This window comes from Oncorhynchus masou, chromosome 3 (genome assembly GCF_036934945.1).
Source record: "Oncorhynchus masou masou isolate Uvic2021 chromosome 3, UVic_Omas_1.1, whole genome shotgun sequence".
Lineage (NCBI taxonomy): Eukaryota > Metazoa > Chordata > Actinopteri > Salmoniformes > Salmonidae > Oncorhynchus > Oncorhynchus masou.
In genome coordinates this window covers 37,001,045-37,021,712 of record NC_088214.1, presented here as the reverse complement: position 1 = coordinate 37,021,712, position 20,668 = coordinate 37,001,045, and the positions used below count along the sequence as shown (strand labels likewise).

The 20,668-nt window shown below is 48.9% G+C and overlaps 1 protein-coding gene across 1 annotated transcript in view; it reads right to left on the bottom strand.

The window, feature by feature from the left end:
• si:ch211-106h4.4 (MAM and LDL-receptor class A domain-containing protein 1) overlaps positions 1–20,668 on the bottom strand; it is a 40,203-nt gene that overhangs the window by 5,870 nt on the left and 13,665 nt on the right. Inside the window, exons 19-43 of the mRNA XM_064939478.1 lie at positions 20,504–20,599; positions 19,687–19,777; positions 19,280–19,402; positions 18,917–19,019; positions 18,593–18,743; positions 18,179–18,398; positions 17,727–17,850; positions 17,139–17,268; positions 16,966–17,044; positions 16,627–16,788; positions 16,411–16,536; positions 15,353–15,568; positions 14,965–15,084; positions 14,643–14,804; positions 14,326–14,417; positions 13,955–14,122; positions 11,856–12,192; positions 11,469–11,562; positions 11,113–11,272; positions 10,730–10,835; positions 10,412–10,555; positions 9,866–10,053; positions 9,564–9,729; positions 8,064–8,282; positions 7,551–7,729 (exon numbers count right to left, since the gene is read on the bottom strand). Of these exons, the coding sequence (XP_064795550.1) occupies positions 7,551–7,729; positions 8,064–8,282; positions 9,564–9,729; positions 9,866–10,053; positions 10,412–10,555; positions 10,730–10,835; positions 11,113–11,272; positions 11,469–11,562; positions 11,856–12,192; positions 13,955–14,122; positions 14,326–14,417; positions 14,643–14,804; positions 14,965–15,084; positions 15,353–15,568; positions 16,411–16,536; positions 16,627–16,788; positions 16,966–17,044; positions 17,139–17,268; positions 17,727–17,850; positions 18,179–18,398; positions 18,593–18,743; positions 18,917–19,019; positions 19,280–19,402; positions 19,687–19,777; positions 20,504–20,599 (3,756 nt within the window). The remainder of the gene's footprint in view (positions 1–7,550; positions 7,730–8,063; positions 8,283–9,563; positions 9,730–9,865; positions 10,054–10,411; positions 10,556–10,729; positions 10,836–11,112; positions 11,273–11,468; positions 11,563–11,855; positions 12,193–13,954; positions 14,123–14,325; positions 14,418–14,642; positions 14,805–14,964; positions 15,085–15,352; positions 15,569–16,410; positions 16,537–16,626; positions 16,789–16,965; positions 17,045–17,138; positions 17,269–17,726; positions 17,851–18,178; positions 18,399–18,592; positions 18,744–18,916; positions 19,020–19,279; positions 19,403–19,686; positions 19,778–20,503; positions 20,600–20,668) is intronic.

Sequence of the window (20,668 nt, the reverse complement as noted above, 5' to 3'; positions counted from 1 at the left end):
CCAGGTCAATGTGGAGCTACATACAGTGAGTACCAGTATCAAGTCAATGTGGAGCTATATACAGGGATTACCAGCACCAGATCAATGTGGAGCTATATACAGGGATTACCAGGTCAATGTGGAGCTATATAAAGGGAGTACCAAGTCAATGTGGAGCTATATACAGGGATTACCAGGTCAATGTGGAGCTATATACAGGGAGTACCAAGTCAATGTGGAGCTATATACAGGGATTACCAGCACCAGGTCAATGTGGAGCTATACAGGGAGTACCAGGTCAATGTGGAGCTACATACAGGGAGTACCAAGTCAAATGTGGAGCTATATACAGGGAGTACCAAGTCAATGTGGAGCTATATACAGGGAGTACCAAGTCAATGTGGAGCTATATACAGGGATTACCAAGTCAATGTGGAGCTATACAGGGAGTACCAAGTCAATGTGGAGCTATACAGGGAGTACCGGTACCAGGTCAATGTGGAGCTATATACAGGGATTACCAGGTCAATGTGGAGCTACATACAGGGAGTACCAAGTCAAATGTGGAGCTATATACAGGGAGTACCAAATCAATGTGGAGCTATATACAGGGAGTACCAAGTCAATGTGGAGCTATATACAGGGATTACCAAGTCAATGTGGAGCTATACAGGGAGTACCAAGTCAATGTGGAGCTATACAGGGAGTACCGGTACCAGGTCAATGTGGAGCTATATACAGGGATTACCAGGTCAATGTGGAGCTACATACAGGGATTACCAGCACCAGGTCAATGTGGAGCTACATACAGGGAGTACCAGTACCAAGTCAATGTGGAGCTATATACAGGGATTACCAGGTCAATGTGGAGCTACATACAGGGATTACCAGTACCAAGTCAATGTGGAGCTATATACAGGGAGTACCAAGTCAATGTGGAGCAATATACAGGGATTACCAAGTCAATGTGGAGCTATACAGGGAGTACCAAGTCAATGTGGAGCTATACAGGGAGTACCGGTACCAGGTCAATGTGGAGCTATACAGGGAGTACCAGTACCAGGTCAATGTGGAGCTATATACAGGGAGTACCAGGTCAATGTGGAGCTATACAGGGAGTACCAGTACCAGGTCAATGTGGAGCTATACAGGGAGTACCAGTACCAGGTCAATGTGGAGCTATATACAGGGATTACCAGTACCAGGTCAATGTGGAGCTATATACAGGGATTACCAGCACCAGGTCAATGTGGAGCTATATAGAGGGATTACCAGTACCAGGTCATTGTGGAGCTATATACAGGGAGTACCAATACCAGGTCAATGTGAAGCTATATACAGGGAGTACCAGTACCAGGTCAATGTGAAGCTATAGACAGGGAGTACCAGTACCAGGTCAATGTGGAGCTATATACAGGGATTACCAGTACCAGGTCAATGTGGAGCTATATACAGGGATTACCAGTACCAGGTCAATGTGGAGCTATATACAGGGAGTACCAGTACCAGGTCAATGTGGAGCTATATACAGGGATTACCAGTACCAGGTCAATGTGGAGCTATATACAGGGATTACCAGTACCAGGTCAATGTGGAGCTATATACAGGGAGTACCAGTACCAGGTCAATGTGGAGCTATATACAGGGAGTACCAGTACCAGGTCAATGTGGAGCTATATACAGGGAGTACCAGTACCAGGTCAATGTGGAGCTATATACAGGGAGGACCAGTACCAGGTCAATGTGGAGCTATATACAGGGAGTACCAGTACCAGGTCAATGTGCAGAGGTACGGCATACTTTAAGTAGATATGTATGTTAAATAAAGAACAGAGTAGCAGCAGGAAACGATTAGTGCAAAAGTGAGTGAGTGTGCATGTAGGTTTGTTTACGTGGTGTTGATATGTGTGTGTTAAGTGTGTGTGCGTATGTAGTGTTTGAAAGTGGGAGGGATTTGTTTGGGGGTGACAGTGTGAGATTGAGTGTTACCCGTTTCAAGAAGCTAGGTGTATGTCGCACGTCACTACTTCACAGGAGAGGCATTTTAACGTAATTATTTATTTTTTATCAACATTTTGTGAACATGTCTAGACAATAATGATCCAACCAATTACCTAGATGTGGCTGGTGGGAGGTTAAAGCATTTCTTTCACATGACCCATTAATTTAACAAGTGTGTCTGGGTAAGCATCACCTAATTATTATAAAATAATTATACAATATTTTTATCTGGACACTTACAAAGTCAGATTAGGATATAGGCCAAGGACTAGATGAGGTGAATTTTTTACTTGGAGTTTTTCCTTATTGTAGCCTACTACTTTCATCACTTTTAGTTTTTAAATCTTTCGTTGTTTACTAACACTACCTTACTGTAACGGCGTTCTTCGTTTGTCAAAAGAGAGTCGGACCGAAATGCAGCGGGGTGGTTACTCATGATCTTTAATGAAGGATCGCGATACATTAAATAACTATTACAAAATACAAAACAACAAACGGAACGTGAAATCTAATTACAGCCTATCTGGTGAAACTACACAGAGACAGGAACAATCACCCACGAAATACACAGTGAAACCCAGGCTACCTAAATACGGTTCCCCATCAGAGACAACAAGAATCACCTGACTCTGATTGAGAACCGCCTCAGGCAGCCAAACCTAAACTAAACACACCCCTACAGGGAGTACAATCCCAATGCCTACAAAACCCCCAATACGACAACACAATAACATAAACCATATCACACCCTGGCCTGACCAACTAATTAACTAAAACACAAAATACTAAGACCAAGGCGTGACAGAACCCCCCCTAAGGTGCGGACTCCCGGACGCACCTCAAAACCATAGGGAGGGTCCGGGTGGGCGTCTGTCCATGGTGGCGGTTCCGGCTCGGGACGTGGACCCCACTCCATTAATGTCATTGTTCCTCCCCTACGCGTCCTGGGATAATCCACCCTCGCCGCCGACCATGGCCTAGTAGTCCTCACCCAGAACCCCACTGGACTGAGGGGCAGCTCGAGACAGAGGGGCAGCTCGGGACAGAAGGGCAGCTCGGGACAGAAGGGCAGCTCGGGACAGAAGGGCAGCTCGGGACAGAAGGGCAGCTCGGGACAGAAGGGCAGCTCGGGACAGAAGGGCAGCTCGGGACAGAAGGGCAGCTCGGGACAGAAGGGCAGCTCGGGACAGAGGGGCAGCTTGGAACAGAGGAAGCCCAGCCAGGCAGTTGAATCCGGCAGATCCTGGCCGACTGGCGGACCTGGAAGAGTCTGGCCGACTGGCGGATCTGGAAGAGTCTGGCCGACTGGCGGACCTGGAAGAGTCTGGCCGTCTGGCGGACCTGGAAGAGTCTGGCCGACTGGCGGATCTGGAAGAGTCTGGCCGACTGGCGGATCTGGAAGAGTCTGGCCGACTGGCGGATCTGGAAGAGTCTGGCCGACTGGCGGATCTGGAAGAGTCTGGCCGACTGGCGGATCTGGAAGAGTCTGGCCGACTGGCGGATCTGGAAGAGTCTGGTCGACTGGCGGATCCTGGCAGACTGACGGCTCTGGCTGCTTCATGCTGACTGACGGCTCTGGCTGCTCCATGCTGACTGGCGGCTCTGGCTGCTCCATGCAGATTGACGGCTCTGGCGGCTTCTTGCAGACTGACAGCTCTGACTGTTCCATGCAGACTAACAGCTTTGGCAGCTCCTTGCCGACTGGCAGCTCCTTGCAAACTGGCAGCTCCTTGCAGACTGGCAGCTCCTTGCAGACTGGCAGCTCCTTGCAGACTGGCAGCTCCTTGCAGACTGGCAGCTCCATGCAGACTGGCAGCTCCTTGCAGACTGGCAGCTCCATGCAGACTGGCAGCTCCATGCAGACTGGCAGCTCTGGCTGCTCCAAGCAGACTGACAGCTCTGGCTGCTCCATGCAGACTGGCAGCTCTGGTTGCTCCATGCAGACTGGCAGCTCCATGCAGACTGGCAGCTCCTTGCATACTGGCAGCTCTAGCTGCTCCATGCAGACTGGCAGCTCTAGCTGCTCCATGCAGACTGGCAGCTCTGGCTGCTCCATGCAGACTGGCAGCTCTGGCTGCTCCATGCAGACTGGCAGCTCTGGCTGCTCCATGCAGACTGGCAGCTCAGGCTGCTCCATGCAGACTGGCAGCTCAGGCTGCTCCGAACAGGCAGGAGGCTCCGGCAGCGCTGGAGAGGAGAAAGGCTCTGATAGCGCTGAACAGACAGGAGACTCCAGCAGCGCTGTAGAGGAGGAAGGCTCTAGAAGCGCTGAACAGGCGGGAGACTCCGACAGCGCAGGAGAGAAGAAAGGCTCCGACAGCGCAGGAGAGGCGAGGCGCACTGTAGGCCTGATGCGTGGTACTGGCACTGGTGGTATTGGGCCGAAGACACATGCACAGGAAGCCTGGTGCGGGGAGCTGCTACCGGAGGGCTGGGGTGTGGAGGTGGTACTGGATAGACCGGACCGTGCAGGCGCACTGGAGCTCTTGAGCACCGAGCCTGCCCAACCTTACCCGGTTGAATACTCTCGGTTGCCCTGCCAGTGCTGCGAGGTGGAATAGCCCGCACTGGGCTATGTAGGCGAACCGGAGACACCGAGCGCAAGGCTGGTGCCATGTAAGCCGGCCCAAGGAGACGCACTGGGGACCAGATGCATAGAGCCGGCTTCATGGCATTTGGCTCGACGTTCAATCTAGCCCGGCCGATACGCGGAGCTGAAATATACCGCACCGGGCTATGCAACCGCACTGGGGACACCGTGCGCACCACTGCATAACACGGTGCCTGCTCGGTCTCTCTAGGCCCCCGGTAAGCACAGGGAGTTTGCGCAAGTCTCCTACCTAGCGTAGCCATACTCCCTGTAAGCCCCCCCCAAGACATTTTTGGGGCTGATTCCCGGGCTTCCCTCTGCGCCGTCGTGATTGCCTCTCCAACTCCATTCTCCTATAGCCCTCTTCGCACTGCTCCAGCGAATCCCAGGCGGGCTCCGGCACTCTCTCTGGGTCGACCGCCCACCTGTCTATTTCATCCCACGTCGTATACTCCGTACTTCTGCTGTCCATAACGTCCTCCCTTCGCTGCTCCTGCTGTCGCTGCCTGTTACCACGCCGCTCGGTCCGTGTGTGGTGGGTGATTCTGTAACGGCGTTCTTCATTTGTCAAAAGAGAGTCGGACCGAAATGCAGCGTGGTGGTTACTCATGATCTTTAATGAAGGATTGCGATACATGAAATAACTATTACAAAATACAAAACAACAAACGGAACATGAAATCTAATTACAGCCTATCTGGTGAAACTACACAGAGACAGGAACAATCACCCACGAAATACACAGTGAAACCCAGGCTACCTAAATACGGTTCCCCATCAGAGACAACAAGAATCACCTGACTGATTGAGAACCGCCTCAGGCAGCCAAACCTAAACTAAACACACCCCTAATCAACCACAATCCCAATGCCTACAAAAACCCCAATACGACAACACAATAACATAAACCCATGTCAAACCCTGGCCTGACCAACTAATTAACTAAAACACAAAATACTAAGACCAAGGCGTGACACTTACTCACTCTGTTTAGCACATGGCCTCACATGTGAATCCTTAGAGGTGGGTGGGACTAAAGTTTAAGATTCTGAATGGGTGTAGACAAAGAACAGCTCTCCAGTAGGTGTACCAAAATATTCAAGGGCATTTGCTCAAAAGTGGGGTTACAAGTTTATCAACTTTCAAAGCAGAATTACTTTCCCATTGTTCCTCAACTGTAGTGTATAATATATCATTTTGTAGCCGAGTCTCTACTTTTATCCAATGTAAAAAACACCATTTAAACTTTTGCTACATAAGACCGAATAGAGGAGGTTGGTCACATATATGGTGAGTATATAAAGTGAGTGTCTGTAGGGTCAGTGAAAGATGGAGTCAGTGCAGATAGTTTGTGTACCATTAATTGACTTATTAACTATTTAGTAGTCTTATGACTTGGGGGTAGAAGTTGTCTTGGAGACTGTTGGTCCGAGAGCCGATGCTCTGGTACTGTTTGCCAGACGGGCCATCCTCTGACACCACCTGATATAGAGGTCCTGGATGGCAGGGAGCTCGGCCTCAGTAACGCACTGGGCTGTCCGCACCACCCTTTGTAGCGCTTTACGGTCAAGGGTGGTGAAATGACCATACCAAGCGCTGATGCAGCCAGTCAAGATGCTCTCGATGGTGTCGCTGTAGAACTTTGAGGATCTGAGGGCTCATGCCAAATCTTTTCAGACTCCTGAGGGAGAAGATGCACTGCCGTGCCCTCTTCACAACTGTGTGGGTGTGTGCGGATCTAGTCCTTAGTGATGTGGACACCAAGGAACTTAAAGCTCTCGAACCACTCCACAATAGTCCTGTCGATGTGATAGGGGCCTGCTCTCCCATCTTTCTCCTTTAGTCCACGATTAGCTCCTTGGCCTTACTTTGTGGGAGAGGTTGTTGTCCTGGCACCACACTGCTAAGTCTCTGACCTGTGGGCTGACTCATCACTGTCGGTGATCAGACCTAGCACCATCGTGTCATCAGAAAACTTGATTTTGGTGTTGGAGTCGTGCGCGGCCACACAGTCATGGGTGAACAGGGAATAGAGGAGAGGACTAAGCACACCCCTGAAGAGCCCCCGTGTTGAGGGCCAGCATGGCAGGGGTGTTGTTGCCTACCCTCACCACCTGGGGCTGACCCATCAGGAAGTCCTGAATCCAGTTGCAGGTGGAGGGGTTGAGTCCCAGGGTCCCTAACTTGGTGATAAACTTGGAGGGGACTATGGTGTTGAACGCTGAGCTGTAGTCTATGAACAGCATTCTCACATAGTTATTTCCCCTTTTGTACAAGTAGGAGAGGGCAGCGTGAAATGTAATTTAGATTGCGTCATCTGTGGATCTTTTGTGGAGGTATGCAAATTGGAATGGGTACAGGGTGTCTGGGATGATGGTGTTGATATGTGTCATGACCAACCTTTCAGAGTACTTCATAATTACATTTAGGCTGATTACCTTGGAGCTCTTGGGAACAGGGACAATGGCGGTCAGTTTGAAACCTTCTTTGGATTACAGACTGGGTCAAGGAGAGATTGAAAATGTCTGAAGATACCTACCATCTGGTCTGCACATGCTGTGAGAACGCGCCCTGGTATTCCAGCTGTCCCGGCAGCCTTGTGATTGTTAACCTGTTTAAACATTTTGCTCACATTGGCCACGGAGAACGGTATCATATAGTTATCCGGCTTTCACGTGAGGCACAGTGTTATATTCCTCGACGCGAGCATAAAATACATTCAGCTCGTTTGGGAGTTCTGTATTGCAGGGCAGCTCATGGCTGGGTTTCCCTTTGTAATCCGTTATCGTCTGCAAGCCCTACCACACAAGACAAGTGTAGAACAAGTAGTAGGATTCCACCTTAAACAGGATTATTTACAGTAAGTGTTAGGCTGGAGAAGGATGGGAATAGAAACTAAAAACATTGGGTTTCGACACATAGCAATCATCAGTGTGTTTGGCCTAGGACAGCATCCCACAGCGTCAAGACAGGGGCTCACCCTGTAATCGTCCCTGTCGAGCTGCAGCGTTGCCTGGGCAAACCTCCACAGAGCCCCCTGGTCCCCTGAGCGAGACAGCAGCATTACCAGGGCCCCTTGTTTACTCCACTGGTACACATTCAGCGTCCCCATGCCCCTCCCGGACATGTGGTACCACAGCTGAAGACACACCCCTTTACCTGCGCCACAAACAGACATGTAACAAATATTCTTATTCATTTTTTTTTAGGATCTGCTCAAAAGTAGTACACTATATGCAAGTGAAATAATAGGCTATCATTTAAGACCAAACCTCTGTCATCTCTAGGAGATGGTTGCCAGTCTATGATTGCGTTCTGATTCTCTCAAAGTGTGCACTTGTCCACTCTTCCCCACGCAATGAACAGCATTGGGGTTGGCATGGGTTCATACCAATCTTCCACCATGGAATTAAAAGGAAAGGACTGAAGGGAAGTGAACAAGTGCACATAGAGCAGAAGGGTAGAGAAATGGGACGCAGAATATCCCTTTCACCTGCAAGGAAAAGTGGGGAGGCCATCCTGGCTGTCTGTCCAGGCCGGTCAACCCCCGATGAGGGCAGGTAGAAGTAGTGTCCAGTGGCGGTGTTGGTGGTGTGGTCGTAGTCCGGACCGGTGTTAGGGTTAGGTGTGGACCCGGACCCCCTGACCCAGTCACCGTCATCATCAGCCTGCTGAAGCCAGTTACAACTGCTCTCCTCGAAGTCACACAGGTCTGGAAGGTAAAAAAGAATAATTAAGATATACAAAATATATGCAAAGGTATGTGGATGTCAAATTAGTGGATTTAGCTATTTTAGCCACACACAGCCATGCAGTCTCCATAGACAAACATTGTCAGTAGAATGGTGTTACTGAAGAGCTCAATGACTTTCAATGTGGCAGCGTCATAGGATGCCACCTGTCCAACAAGTCAGTTGGTCAAATTGCAAAGTGGCAGGCCACACAAGGTCACCGAACGGGACCGCCGAGTGCTGAAGCGTGAAGTGCGTAAATATTTTCTGTCCTCGGTTGCAACACTTAATACTGAATTCCAAACTGCCTCTGGAAGCAACGTCAGCACAAGAACTGTGAATTGGGAGATCATGAAATATGTTTCCATGGCCGAGCAGCCGCACACAAGCCTAAGATAACCATGCCAATGCCAAGCATTGCTCACCGCCATTGAACTCTGGAGCAGTGGAAATGCGTTCTCTGGAGTGATGAATCATGCTTCACCATCTGGTAGTCTAACGAACGAATCTGGGTTTGGCGGATGCCAGGAGAATGCTACATGCCCGAATGCATACTGCCAACTGTAATGTTTGGCGGAGGGAGGAGGAATAATGGTCTGGGGATGTTTTTCATAGTTCGGGCTAGGCCCCTTAGTACCAGTGAAGGGAAATCTTAACACTATAGAATACCATGACACTCTAGATTCTGTGCTTCCAACTTTGTGGCAACAGTTTGGGAAAGGCCCTTTCCTGTTTAAGCATGACAATGCCCCCGTGCACAAAGTGAGGACCATACAGAAATGGTTTGTTGAGATCGGTGTGGAAGAACTTGACTGGCCTGCACAGAGTCCTGACCTTAACTCCATCGAACACCTTTGGGATGAATTGGAACACTGACTGCGAGCCAGGCCTAATCTCCCAACATCAGTGCCCGACCTCACGAATGCTCTTGTGGCTGAATGGAAGCAAGTCCCCACAGCAATGTTCCAACATCTAGTGTTAAGCCTTTCCAGAATAGTGGAGGGTGTTATAACAGCAAAGGTGGGACCAAGTCCATATTAATGCCCATGATTTTGGAATGAGATGTTAGACGAGCAGGTGCCCACATACTTTAGGTCATGTAGTGTATCAACATATAGTTAATGATATATGGAAATATACAGGTATATTAACATATACAGACATACATAAAAACTAACAAATGCATGCTAGGACTTGTATCAGAGTACACCATTAAGAAAAGTTATACTAAGTGTACAGAATGAAGTTATGATGAAGGGTACCTGATGGGGCACAGGGTCCCGCGGTGAAGGTGATGTCATCGATGGCGATGTCCCCCGCCTCCCCACCCACCGAGGCCTCCAATACCACCAAGTGGACATCTTGTAAGGTCACATGACTCTGGGCCAGCCGCCACTCATCCCCCTGAGTGCGACCCCTGTACCACACCTATAGATAAAGACAGGAGAGCAGGTAGATGATATAGATCACTGATCTTGTGTCAGATATTACCTATAGGTCATAGGTAAAGACAGGGGGAGATTTAGATGTTACTCCTAATCTCTGATCCAGGTTCTGTTCTTACCAGTGTTCCTAGCCGGGACTGTGTGGTGTGTAGCACCAGCCTAAGTGATCCTACAGTGGGCCCAAACATGTGGTACCAGAAAGAGAGGCAGTACCCCTGGGGCCCTGCAGGGGGCAGCAACTGGGACTTCAGCTGAGCAACACTACCAACGGTGCTGGGAGCAGAGCTCTCGATGTACAGGTAATACCCTAGGAATTAAACAACACACCGATTAACATTGAGGAAACCATTGAATTATGCAACAGGTTGGAACCGTTGAAAAAATTGAAAGCACCCTGCTGACTATGCCAACATTACAAGATGGCAACAGTTCCATAATATTACGTATATTGACCAGATTTGATGTAATCATGATCATTGGTTACACTACCCCTTTAAAGTACCAGAAACAGTGAGGGAAGAACCATAGCCTACTAGCATCAAACATTGAGAGATGCTTTAATGTTGCAATAAAATATAAAATAAAAACAGGGTGTGTTTTAATGTACATCATCATGAAATGAGTACATTGAGTGCTGATGTGATGCAACTATGGGAATGACTGACCAGTGGTGGTGGTGTGGTCCCCAGCAGGCCCAGTGTTTGGGGTGTCTGTAGGACCAGACTTCACCTGCCAGTCCTGTTCCTCCTCTGCCCCCCGCATCCAGCCACACAGGTCCCTCTCGAAGGAACAGTCATATGCAGACAAGGCTGGGGAGAGAAAAGTTAAATAGTGACCCAGTGACATGATGTGGCCTCGGCCTGTATTCATAAAGCTTCTCAAAGCACTGATCTAGGATCAGGTCTAGGATCAGGTCCTGCCCTGTCTACCTAGTCTTATTCCTTATGATCTAAAAGGCTAAACTGATCCAGTCCTAGCCTTACCTGGTGGCTGGTAGGATGTGTCACAGTTGAGGAAGGAGATATCGTCCAGTGCAACAGCACGGGAGACATCTGAGAGGCTCTCCCCTGCCAAGCTTCTGAACACTACCTGAGAGTACAGACAATTACGTCAGTACAGTCAACTAGCATGCTGTGGGTCCAGAGGTTTCTCCTGATCGCCTGAACTGAGAACAGAATAATCTCGGCCCTCGTAGAGTCGAGTAGCGATCAGAGTTTTTCCTGGTCTAGTAACATGATCAGTTAAAAATGACTCCTGGACCTAAACATGTGGTTTTATGGCTCCACTGAAGTACCGTGCCAGTTCAATGTATGGCCCAATGGAGTCATATCAACAAAGCTAGTAAAGGGTATATGGGAACACACACCTTATAGGGCTGCAGATGTTGACCTAGGGGCAGGTGCTCTGGTCTCCACTGGGGGTCGGTGGTGAGTGTGCGTGACCATAATGCTACCTCTTTGCCCTCAGCCTCCTGCAGAAGAACAGTCAGAGACCCTACACTTTTACCACGCATCTGGAAGTGAAACCTGAGTGAGTGAGAGAGTGAGAGAGAGAAGGGGGTTTGGATAGAGAAGAAGGGGGGGGCAGAGAGAGATGCTAATACATGGTCTGTGAGTCTATAATATAAAATATTGTTGAATAAAACTGAGGTCAAAATCCACAGGTAGACATTGAAGGCGGGCTCGTGGCATCAGCCTACTGGCTGTCCTGTCTGTCACTCACAGTATCTGGCAGTAGGGGGACAAGGATGGGAGGGCGGGACTCTGGAGACGAGCCTCGATTTGGGACTGGCTGAAATTGACTGCCATGTAGAAGCCTATACACAAAGTAGGAGGGAGAAGGAAAAGGCCTAAAACATGCAATCTGTAACTTTCATTTCCTGTCAAAAGTGCTGCTGCTGCACTTGCTTTTTAAACTGTGTTGAGGAACGAAACCATCAGTTTTTTTCTTGGCTGATTGTGTTAATAGTACCGATCGAGTTGTCACTGGTGAAATGAAAATAACAGAACACAACTTTATGTTAAATGGCTTTACATGTGCCGTTGCGTTGTCATTGGTAGGTGGTTGTGGCCATGTGTTTGGTCAGTGTGTGTGGTCCATTGCAGTTACCTGTGCCAGTTGTGTGGTCCGTCTCTGGTACTGTGTGGTTTCCGGCTTCCTGTCTCTGCCATCTGTTGACGCCCTCGCTGGTGTCACTCCACAGACACTGGTCACTCTCAAATGTACAGGGACTGGTGGTGGGAGGGACTGAGGAAGTGGGTGTGGTTTCAGTTGTGGGAAGGTCTGAGGGAGTGGGTGTGGCTGGATTAGTTGGAGGGACAGAGGAAGGCGGGTTGACTGGCAGCTGGCTGTTGTTAGGGTCGTGGACACACTCCTTGAAGAAGGAAACGTCGTCAACTGCAACCAGACCAATGTGGTTATCTCCTCTCTTATACTGGAATACAATCTGCAGACACACAAGCATACGTACACACACCAAGTGAGCCGATGTGAGCAAGACGGATTACCAGGACATGTGATCAGAGCATGTGCTGACCAACTGGCAAAGTGTCTTCACTGACATTTTCAACCTCTCCTTGACCGAGTCTGTAAATCTACATGTTTCAAGCAGACCACGATAGTCCCTGTGCCCAAGAAAGCTAAGGTAACCTGTCTAAATGACTACCGCCCGTAGCACTCACGTCGGTAGCCATGAAGTGCTTTGAAAGGCTGGTCATGGCTCACATCAACACCATCATTCCAGAAACCCTAGACCCACTTCAATTCACATACCGCCCAAAAGATCCACAGATGACACAATCTCAATCACACTCCACACTTCCGTTTCCCACCTGGACAAAAGGAACATCTATTTGAGAATGTTGTTCATTGACTACAGCTCAGCGTTCAACGCCATAGTGCCCACAAACTCATCACTAAGCTAATGACCCTGGATCCTGGACTTCCTGATGGGCCGACCCTCGGTGGTAAGGGTAGGGAACAACACATCTTCCACGCTGATCCTCAACATGGAGGCCCCTCAGGAGTGTGTGCTTAGTCCCCACCTGTACTCCCTGTTCACCCACGACTGCGTGGCCAAGCACCACTCCAACACCATCATTAAGTTTGCCGACGATACAACGGTGGTAGGCCTGATCACCGACAATGATGAGACAGCCTATAGGGAGGAGGTCAGAGACCTGGCAGTGTAGTGCCAGGAAAACAACCTCTCACTCAATGTGAGCAAGACAAAGGAGCTGATCGTGGACTACAGGAAAAGGAGGGCCGAACAGGCCTCCATTAACATCGACGGGGCTGTGGTGGAGCAGGTTGAGAGTTTCAAGTTCCTTGGTGTCCACATCACCAACAAACTAATATGGTCCAAACACACCAAGAAAGTCGTGAAGAGGGCTCGACCACGTCTTTTCCCCTCAGGAGACTGAAAAGATTTGGCATGGGTCCCCAGATCCTCAACAGTTCTACAGCTGCACCATTAAGAGCATCCTGAACGGTTGCATCACCGCTTGGTATGGCAACTGCTCGGCATCCAGATGTAAGGCACTACAGTAGATAGTGCGTACAGCCCAGTACGTCACTGGGGCCAAGATTCCTGCCACCCAGGACCTATATGCTAGGCGGTGTCAGAGGAAGGCCCAAAGAATTGTCAAAGACTACAGTCACCCAAGTCATAGACTGTTCTCTCTGCTACCACGCGGCAAGCGGTACCGGAGTGCCAAGTCTAGGTCCAAAAGGCTCCTTAACAGCTTCTACCCTCAAGCCATAAGACTGCTGAACAATTAATCATATGGCCACCCGGACTATTTACATTGCCACCCCTCCTCCCTTTATTTTTACACTGCTGCTACTCGCTGTTTGTTATCTATGCATAGTCACTTAACCCCTACCTACATATTACCTCTAACCTGTACCCCTGCACATTGACCCGGTACAGGTACCCCTTGTATTTAACCTCATTACTGTTTTTTCCCTCTTTAGTTTATCTAGTAAATATTTTCGTTAAGATTTTCTTAACTGCATCGTTGGTTAAGTAAGCATTTCACGGTAAGTTCTACACCTGTTGTTTTTGGCACATGTGACAAATAAAATTATATTTTAATTTGACACCAATGAGCCATCCAATCTGTTATGCAATACACACTAAATAATCTCCATGTCACAAATGTCTGTGTGTGTGTGTTTGTATGTGTATGTGTGTTGTCCTCTCTGACCTTGCTGTTGACCGGTATGAACAGTATGACCTCTGCCCTGTGCCAGCTGTAGTCCTGTGATGAGTCTCTGGTCCACAGCACAGTGTCATCAGCCCCATCCTGGTCTGTCCTCAGCCTCATAGTCAGACTGGCCGTCTCCTCATCCTGACTGTAGTAGAAGAACCTCACCTGTAGGGAGAGACAGAGAGCAGCGTCTCACTGAGAGAACTACAGACTAGCTTGAGGAGGCTTCGGCACTGCTGTTGGCAAGTGCCAACAGCAGTGGCAAGTGCACCCTCTAGCCAACTCTATGTGCTGGTGTAACATTCATGTTCATTGCGAACCATATAGATAGCGATTGACAGAGTGGTTGTGAACGTAGAGCGACTCACGGTGCAGTTGGAGCTGGGTAGCAGAGTGCTGGAAAGCAGCTCTGATGTCTGGCCCTTCTCAGTCAGGTGGCTCCCGGGAATCACATAGTGCCCTGAAATATAAAGACGACCTCGTTCTATCACAAAGAACCGGCCTGTATCTACACCACCGACAGTAGTGGGGGGACGGTAATCTCAGCACCCTGAAGTAAATCTCTCAGGAGCGTTGCTACTCCATAAGTCTGTGACGAAAGACCACGGGGATGGCCAGAGGGCAATTCTTGAACTCCCTGATCCACACACTATAATCTGTCTCGAAGTGCACCGAGTGGACCTACCTGCTCCGTTGTTTTTGGTGTGGTCCCTCGGCGGCCCGTGTTGAGGCCAGGCACTCTCTCCCTTCTGGAAGGTCCAGTCAGCCCCGGGGGTGTCCACCTCACTCTCCTCCCAGGAGCACAGGCCCTGCTCAAAGCTGCAGTGCCCTTTGTAACCCTGCTTCTCTGGATACACGCGGACAGAGGAAAGGGAACACTCAGGATACAACCAACCCGATTAGAGCGCTTTGTTATTATTATGTGACCTGGCCAGGAAAAACTCCAGGTCCTTGTTAAAAGTATGAACCAAGGTTTTCCTGCGAACAAAATGGTCCTTCTCACTCACCACAGTCGGCCTCGTCAGTCCCATCCCCACAGTCGTCGGTGTAGTCACACACTCGGCTCTGTGCCACACACACACGGTTAGAGCAGGTGAACACTCCAGCTGGACAGGAGTCCTGGGGCTCTGAGGGGGAGCGAAAACAGAGTTCAGCAAAGACTCACTCAACCTGCTTTAAAATCAGCACTGGAGCAAAGTGAGATTCAATCTATATACTGTAGCTCCTGTAATAGACAGGTAGTACAATGCTATGTTTTGCTATACTATATTCCCCTAAATGCAATTGACCACTTAGGATATTGCCATTGTATTTTATAGCGTAATTGTTTCCCTTCCTCTGCAACACAAGTACCACAACCCATGTCTACAGTCACTTTGCGTGTTTGCTGCTCACCAGGCAGACTACAGTTGAGGAAGAGGATGTCGTCGATGGCGATGTCCCCTAGCTGACTGAAGGTCCTGGTTGCCTGGAAGAACAGGGTGAACACATGGGGGGTACGACCCACGATCACCTCCCCCCGACGCCACGCGTCCCCCTGGTCCCCCGACCGCCACCACAGAGGAGTGGTCCTGGAACCCTCCTGAAGAAGCACACGGAATTCCCCTACACCTACATCAACGCAAGCACACACACAATGCACACACCCATAAACACTACGACGGCCCATACCAAAAATGTAACCATAAGCAGACCAAACTCTTTGGTCCTTTAAAAACCTGCTGTATGTAAAACATTGTGTGCTATAGCTTGGAAAATAAATAAATGTGACTCTGGATGACAACATTATGATGTTTGTTTCCAACATTAGGTCTGTTTTCCTAAAGAAGTTAAATCCGCTTTGTGTTTTGTTTCCTTGCCACGATACTAACGAGTATGACGATACTGGTATCATCCCGGCCCTAATAAACACGCATAAACGCAAAACGTGCACATACAGGTAAAAAGTATATTGAAAGAAGGTGCTTCCACACAGGTGTAGCTCCTGAGCTAATTAAGCAATTAACAGCCCATCATGCTGGGCAGGCCATTATTTTGGCCACCGTGGCTATGTTCCTATAGGACGACAATGCTCCCCATCCACGGAGCACGAGTGGTCCCTGAATGGTTTGATGAGCATGAAAGTGATGTCAATCCTACGCCATGGCCGTCTCAGTCACCAGAGCTCAACCCAGCTGAACCCTTAAGGGAGATCCTGGAGCGCCGCCTGAGACACCGTTTTCCACCACCAACAACAAAACACCAAAGGATGAAATGTATATGGAGTTCCAGACACTTGTAGAATCTATGGCGATGTATGGAAGCTGTTCTGGTGGCTCGCGGTGGCCCATCGCACTATCAAAACACTTTATGTTGGCATTCCCTTTATTTGGGCAGTTACCCGTACGTGCAAGCACGCACACACACACACAGTACTTGTTACGCACGCGCGCAGATGTGTTGGAGCATCTTACCTGTTCCATACATGTGGTAGTAGAACTCCAGTAAGCACACAGCACTGGCCTGCTTCATGGTGGGACTCTGCAGCGCTGCAAAGCTGTCCACATCCCCACGGCTAGACTCCACTGCCATGTACCAGCCTGGAGGAATACAGGGTAAACAGAGGGGAGTTCAAGTAGAACTACAAGGGTGGTGTGTGTGTGTGTCTTAAATGTGTGGGTGTGCCTTACCCAGCTCAGTGCCCAGGGTGTGGTCTAGTGACGGGCCAGTGTTTTCCGTGGTAGTGCCATTCCTGCCCCGCTGCCAGGTAAACTGGCCCACACTGACATCCGCCCAATCACAGGTGCCGTTCTCAAAGGAGCACCCCACAAAGTCGCCGCTGGTCCCATTGTCTGTCGGGACAGGTGAACGTGGGATGGAAGGACATGGAATAGGGTATGGGGGGACCGAAACAGGTGTAGGGGACAAGGGCCGACAGAGGAAAGGGACAGTTAGCCTTGCTGTTTTGATTTTCCCATAACCAGTCTACAACTATAGCTATAAAGCCTTCCACTTGGTTTGTACTGTACCTGGACAAAGCCCTGGCGTTACAAAAATGTCATCAACAGCAATAAATCCACGGCCTCCAGATTCTGCGTCTATCAGCACCTAGACAGACAGGGGTTAGAAAGTACACTCAGATGAGCAGGACCAGTGTTTGAGCTGCTTACACAGCGTTAAACCAGTCACTCAGTCACTGTACCTGGAATGGACCGGACTTCTCCACAGTGCCAGAAAAACGGGTCCAGTTGGATCCCCCAGACTGGGTCTCAAACAATAACTCTTGTTTTGTTGGACCAGAGCGCTCAAACACGCGCAGGGCTCCAGACTCACTGCACAATAAGGAACACAAAGGGAGGGCCGATAATTATTCTATTAGAGAAATGTTGACTCCTACCACACTTCACCAATATAGAGCCTGCTATCCCAATAGTAGTAGTTCATATACAGGTCATTACAATAGTAACGTTCCATACGGTGGCAGGTAGCCTAGTGGTTAAGAGCGTTGGGCCAGTAACCAAAAAGTCGCTGGTTCAAATCCCCAAGCCGACTAGATGAAGAAAAATCAGCTGTTGATGTGCCCTCGAGCAAGGCACTTAACCTTAAACTGCTTCTCGATAAGTGTCTGCTAAATTACTAAAATGTAAATTACTCCAACCAGAGGGTGGGGTGTGTATGTCTTGTTTTTGAATGTATGTAACTTGTCATATGTGTTTTTAATGTACCGGACATCACAAAAAACAACTTCCCGTCTAAGAAAAGTCAAGTCCCAGTAAGTTTAGGCTCTGACCTGCCATTCATGTGGTACCAGATGGTAAGGCAGGTGGCTTCAGCCTGAGACTGGATCCACTCGGAGACCACCACGGCCCGACTGCTCTGGTTCTGTGGCAGGGCCGGGCTCAGCAAAAACCTCCCTGATAGGAGAACAGATCACAATATAGGTAAACGTATACATCAGTCATCATAAGGCAGCAACTATCATTTCAGCTTGAGTATCTGATGCACAGGAAAATGGGCTTTGATGTCTGGCTGCACCACATTAAGCTACTAAAACAATGTGTGTACAATCTCCGTGTTTATTTACCGTTATTTTACTAGGTAAGTTGACTGAGAGCATCTACTCCTTCACAGGTTTAATTGGAAGGGAATCCTATTCTAGCATGATTTTCAACTAGTTGACCTGGATCGATCGACGTGTTTCTCTCTGTAACTGCCTGCGGTGCCTGTGGTCCAAGCTCTCACCCTCTGGTGTCTGACTGGTGTGGTCAGTGTCTGGGCCATGGAAGCGTCCGTCTGCCTGTACCCAGTCATGTCCGTCTGTCCGGGCCTCGTTGACCCAGGTACACTGGCCAGACTCAAAGTCACAGCTGCCCGTGGGAGTACAGGCTCCTTCCCTCATAGACACGTCATCAATCTGCACCGTCCAATCAGAGCCCGGCGCGTGCTCTGCTCTGAAAACCACCTGAGTGTGTGTGCGGTGTGTGGGGTGAGGGGATGGGAGGTTTTTGGGCGTGTGAAGTCAGAAGAAAGTGGAAAGATATCCATCAGTCACTCGCCATTCCACTTTCCAATGAGGATACCTGGTCATAGGAATGGCTGGTATCACAGCCAATTAGAATGCGTACAGTGTTGCGGTAGCTAGCTAGCGGAGCTAACCTTAAAGGTGTTAGGGGCGGACACAGTGAGTTCTGCCACCTCCCAGCCTGTAGAGGGAGCTCCAGAACGCTGCCACAGAGCCAGGCCCTGCTCCTCGCTCCTCAGGACATGCACTGACAGACGGTCAGTGGAGCCAGCAGGCAGCCAGTACCTAGAGGCGAGGAGTGAGAGATCAGGGGCAGAGGTGAAATGAGAAGATTGTGGGGTGAGGTTTTTAGTAGGAGAGTTAGGTGAGAAACGAGGCTAAGGGGTGAGAGGGGAAAAGAAAGGTGAGGAGAGGTGAGTTGGGAGGAGAGTGAGGTAACAGCGAGGGACTGAGCTCACCAGAAACGAACACACATCCCTGTGGTAGAGCTTAGCTCTGAAGAAAGCAACTGAGCCACCTCGATCTCCTCGGAGTTCCGTTTCAACACAGTCAGATAGAAACCTACAGGACACAGACAATCGATAATTGCCATTATAATAGATTGGATTTACGCAGCACTTTAACGGGTGCTCAAATCCCGCTTTTGCACCAGCTAAATTCTCAGCCAAACAATGCCATGAATGACTACTGTTTGACCTGCTTCCTGAAGACGGCCAGGTGGGACATCCCAGTTAGATACGGTTCAACAAAAAAAAGATGTTTCCCTTCCTTTTCTACCACCCTTCCCAAACACAATGATATTGGGCCATAATAGCACTCACCGTTCTCAGTTCTGTAGGTGTGGTCCAGTCGGTCCTTCCTGCCTCTCAAACGGCCCCAGCGCCCCTTGTGACTCACGTCTACCTCAAAGTCACACCAGGAGTCTACCTCAAATCCACACGGATCTGTATGAAGCAAACACTTATTACCCTGCTGCTTCCCCATTCTCTCCCAATTTAGAATATCCTCATAGTCTCAAATCAGTGAGGAAATATATTGACGACATGATGCGTTTGATATGGTGTAACCCCACAGAATGAAATGGAACTCTAGTAAGTGATATGATCGATATAGGTTATACTATGTGCATTAGTGGCAATATAATAACAACAATTATATACACTTTCAGTGTTAAAAAATGCTTCACAGGGCAGTGTGTTTATAGAGCCATTATGAACGCATCTCTTACGTTGATCTTTGCAGGCCCCTTCCTTGACTGTGACATCATCGATGGCTATAAACCCACTGCCAGAGGTATTCCTGCTTCCAGAGAACTGAACCTAGACCACAGATCATACATGTCCATTTATTATGGATCCCCATTAGCCAAGGCAGCAGCTACTCTTCCTGGGATCCAGCAAAATTAAGGCAGTTTATACAATTTTCAAAACATTACAATACATTCACAGATTTCACAACACACTGTGTGCCCTCGGGCCCCTACTCCACCACTACCACATATCTACTGTACAAAATCCATGTGCACGTGTGTGTATGTTATCATGTGTCTGTGCCTATGTTTGTGTTACTTCACAGTCCCCGATGTTCAATAAGGTGTATTTTTATCTGTTTAAAAAAATATATAATTCACTGCTTGCATCAGTTACTTGATGTGGAATAGAGTTCCAGGTCGTCATGGCTCTATGTAGTAGTGTGCGCCTCCCATAGTCTGTTCTGGACTTGGGGACTGTGAAGAGACCTTGTGGCATGTCTTGTGGGGTATGCACGGGTGTCCGAGCTGCGCGCCAGTAGTTCAAACAGACAGCTCGGTGCATTCAACATGTCAATGTGCACGTGTGTGTACCATCAGGTAAACCTCTCACATATACAAGTAGTGATGAAGTCAATATCTTTCTCCACTTTGAACCAGGAGAGATTGACATGCATATTATTAATATTAGCTATCCGTGTACATCCGAGTGCCAGCCGTGCTGCCCTGTTCTGAGCACTCATTACCACTGTGTGTGTGTGTGTGTGTGTGTGTGTGTGTGTGTGCGCATATATACCTCCTGTGTGTCTACTATGCCTAGTTGAACCTGTGCATTCATCCACTCTGAATCCTGGCTGCCTTGGCGAGTCCACACCACAGTTCTTGATGTTTTCTACCATGAAGAGAATGATTATAGTTCCATGTAATACTAAATGTTACAGTACTCTTGTAGGTGACGCAT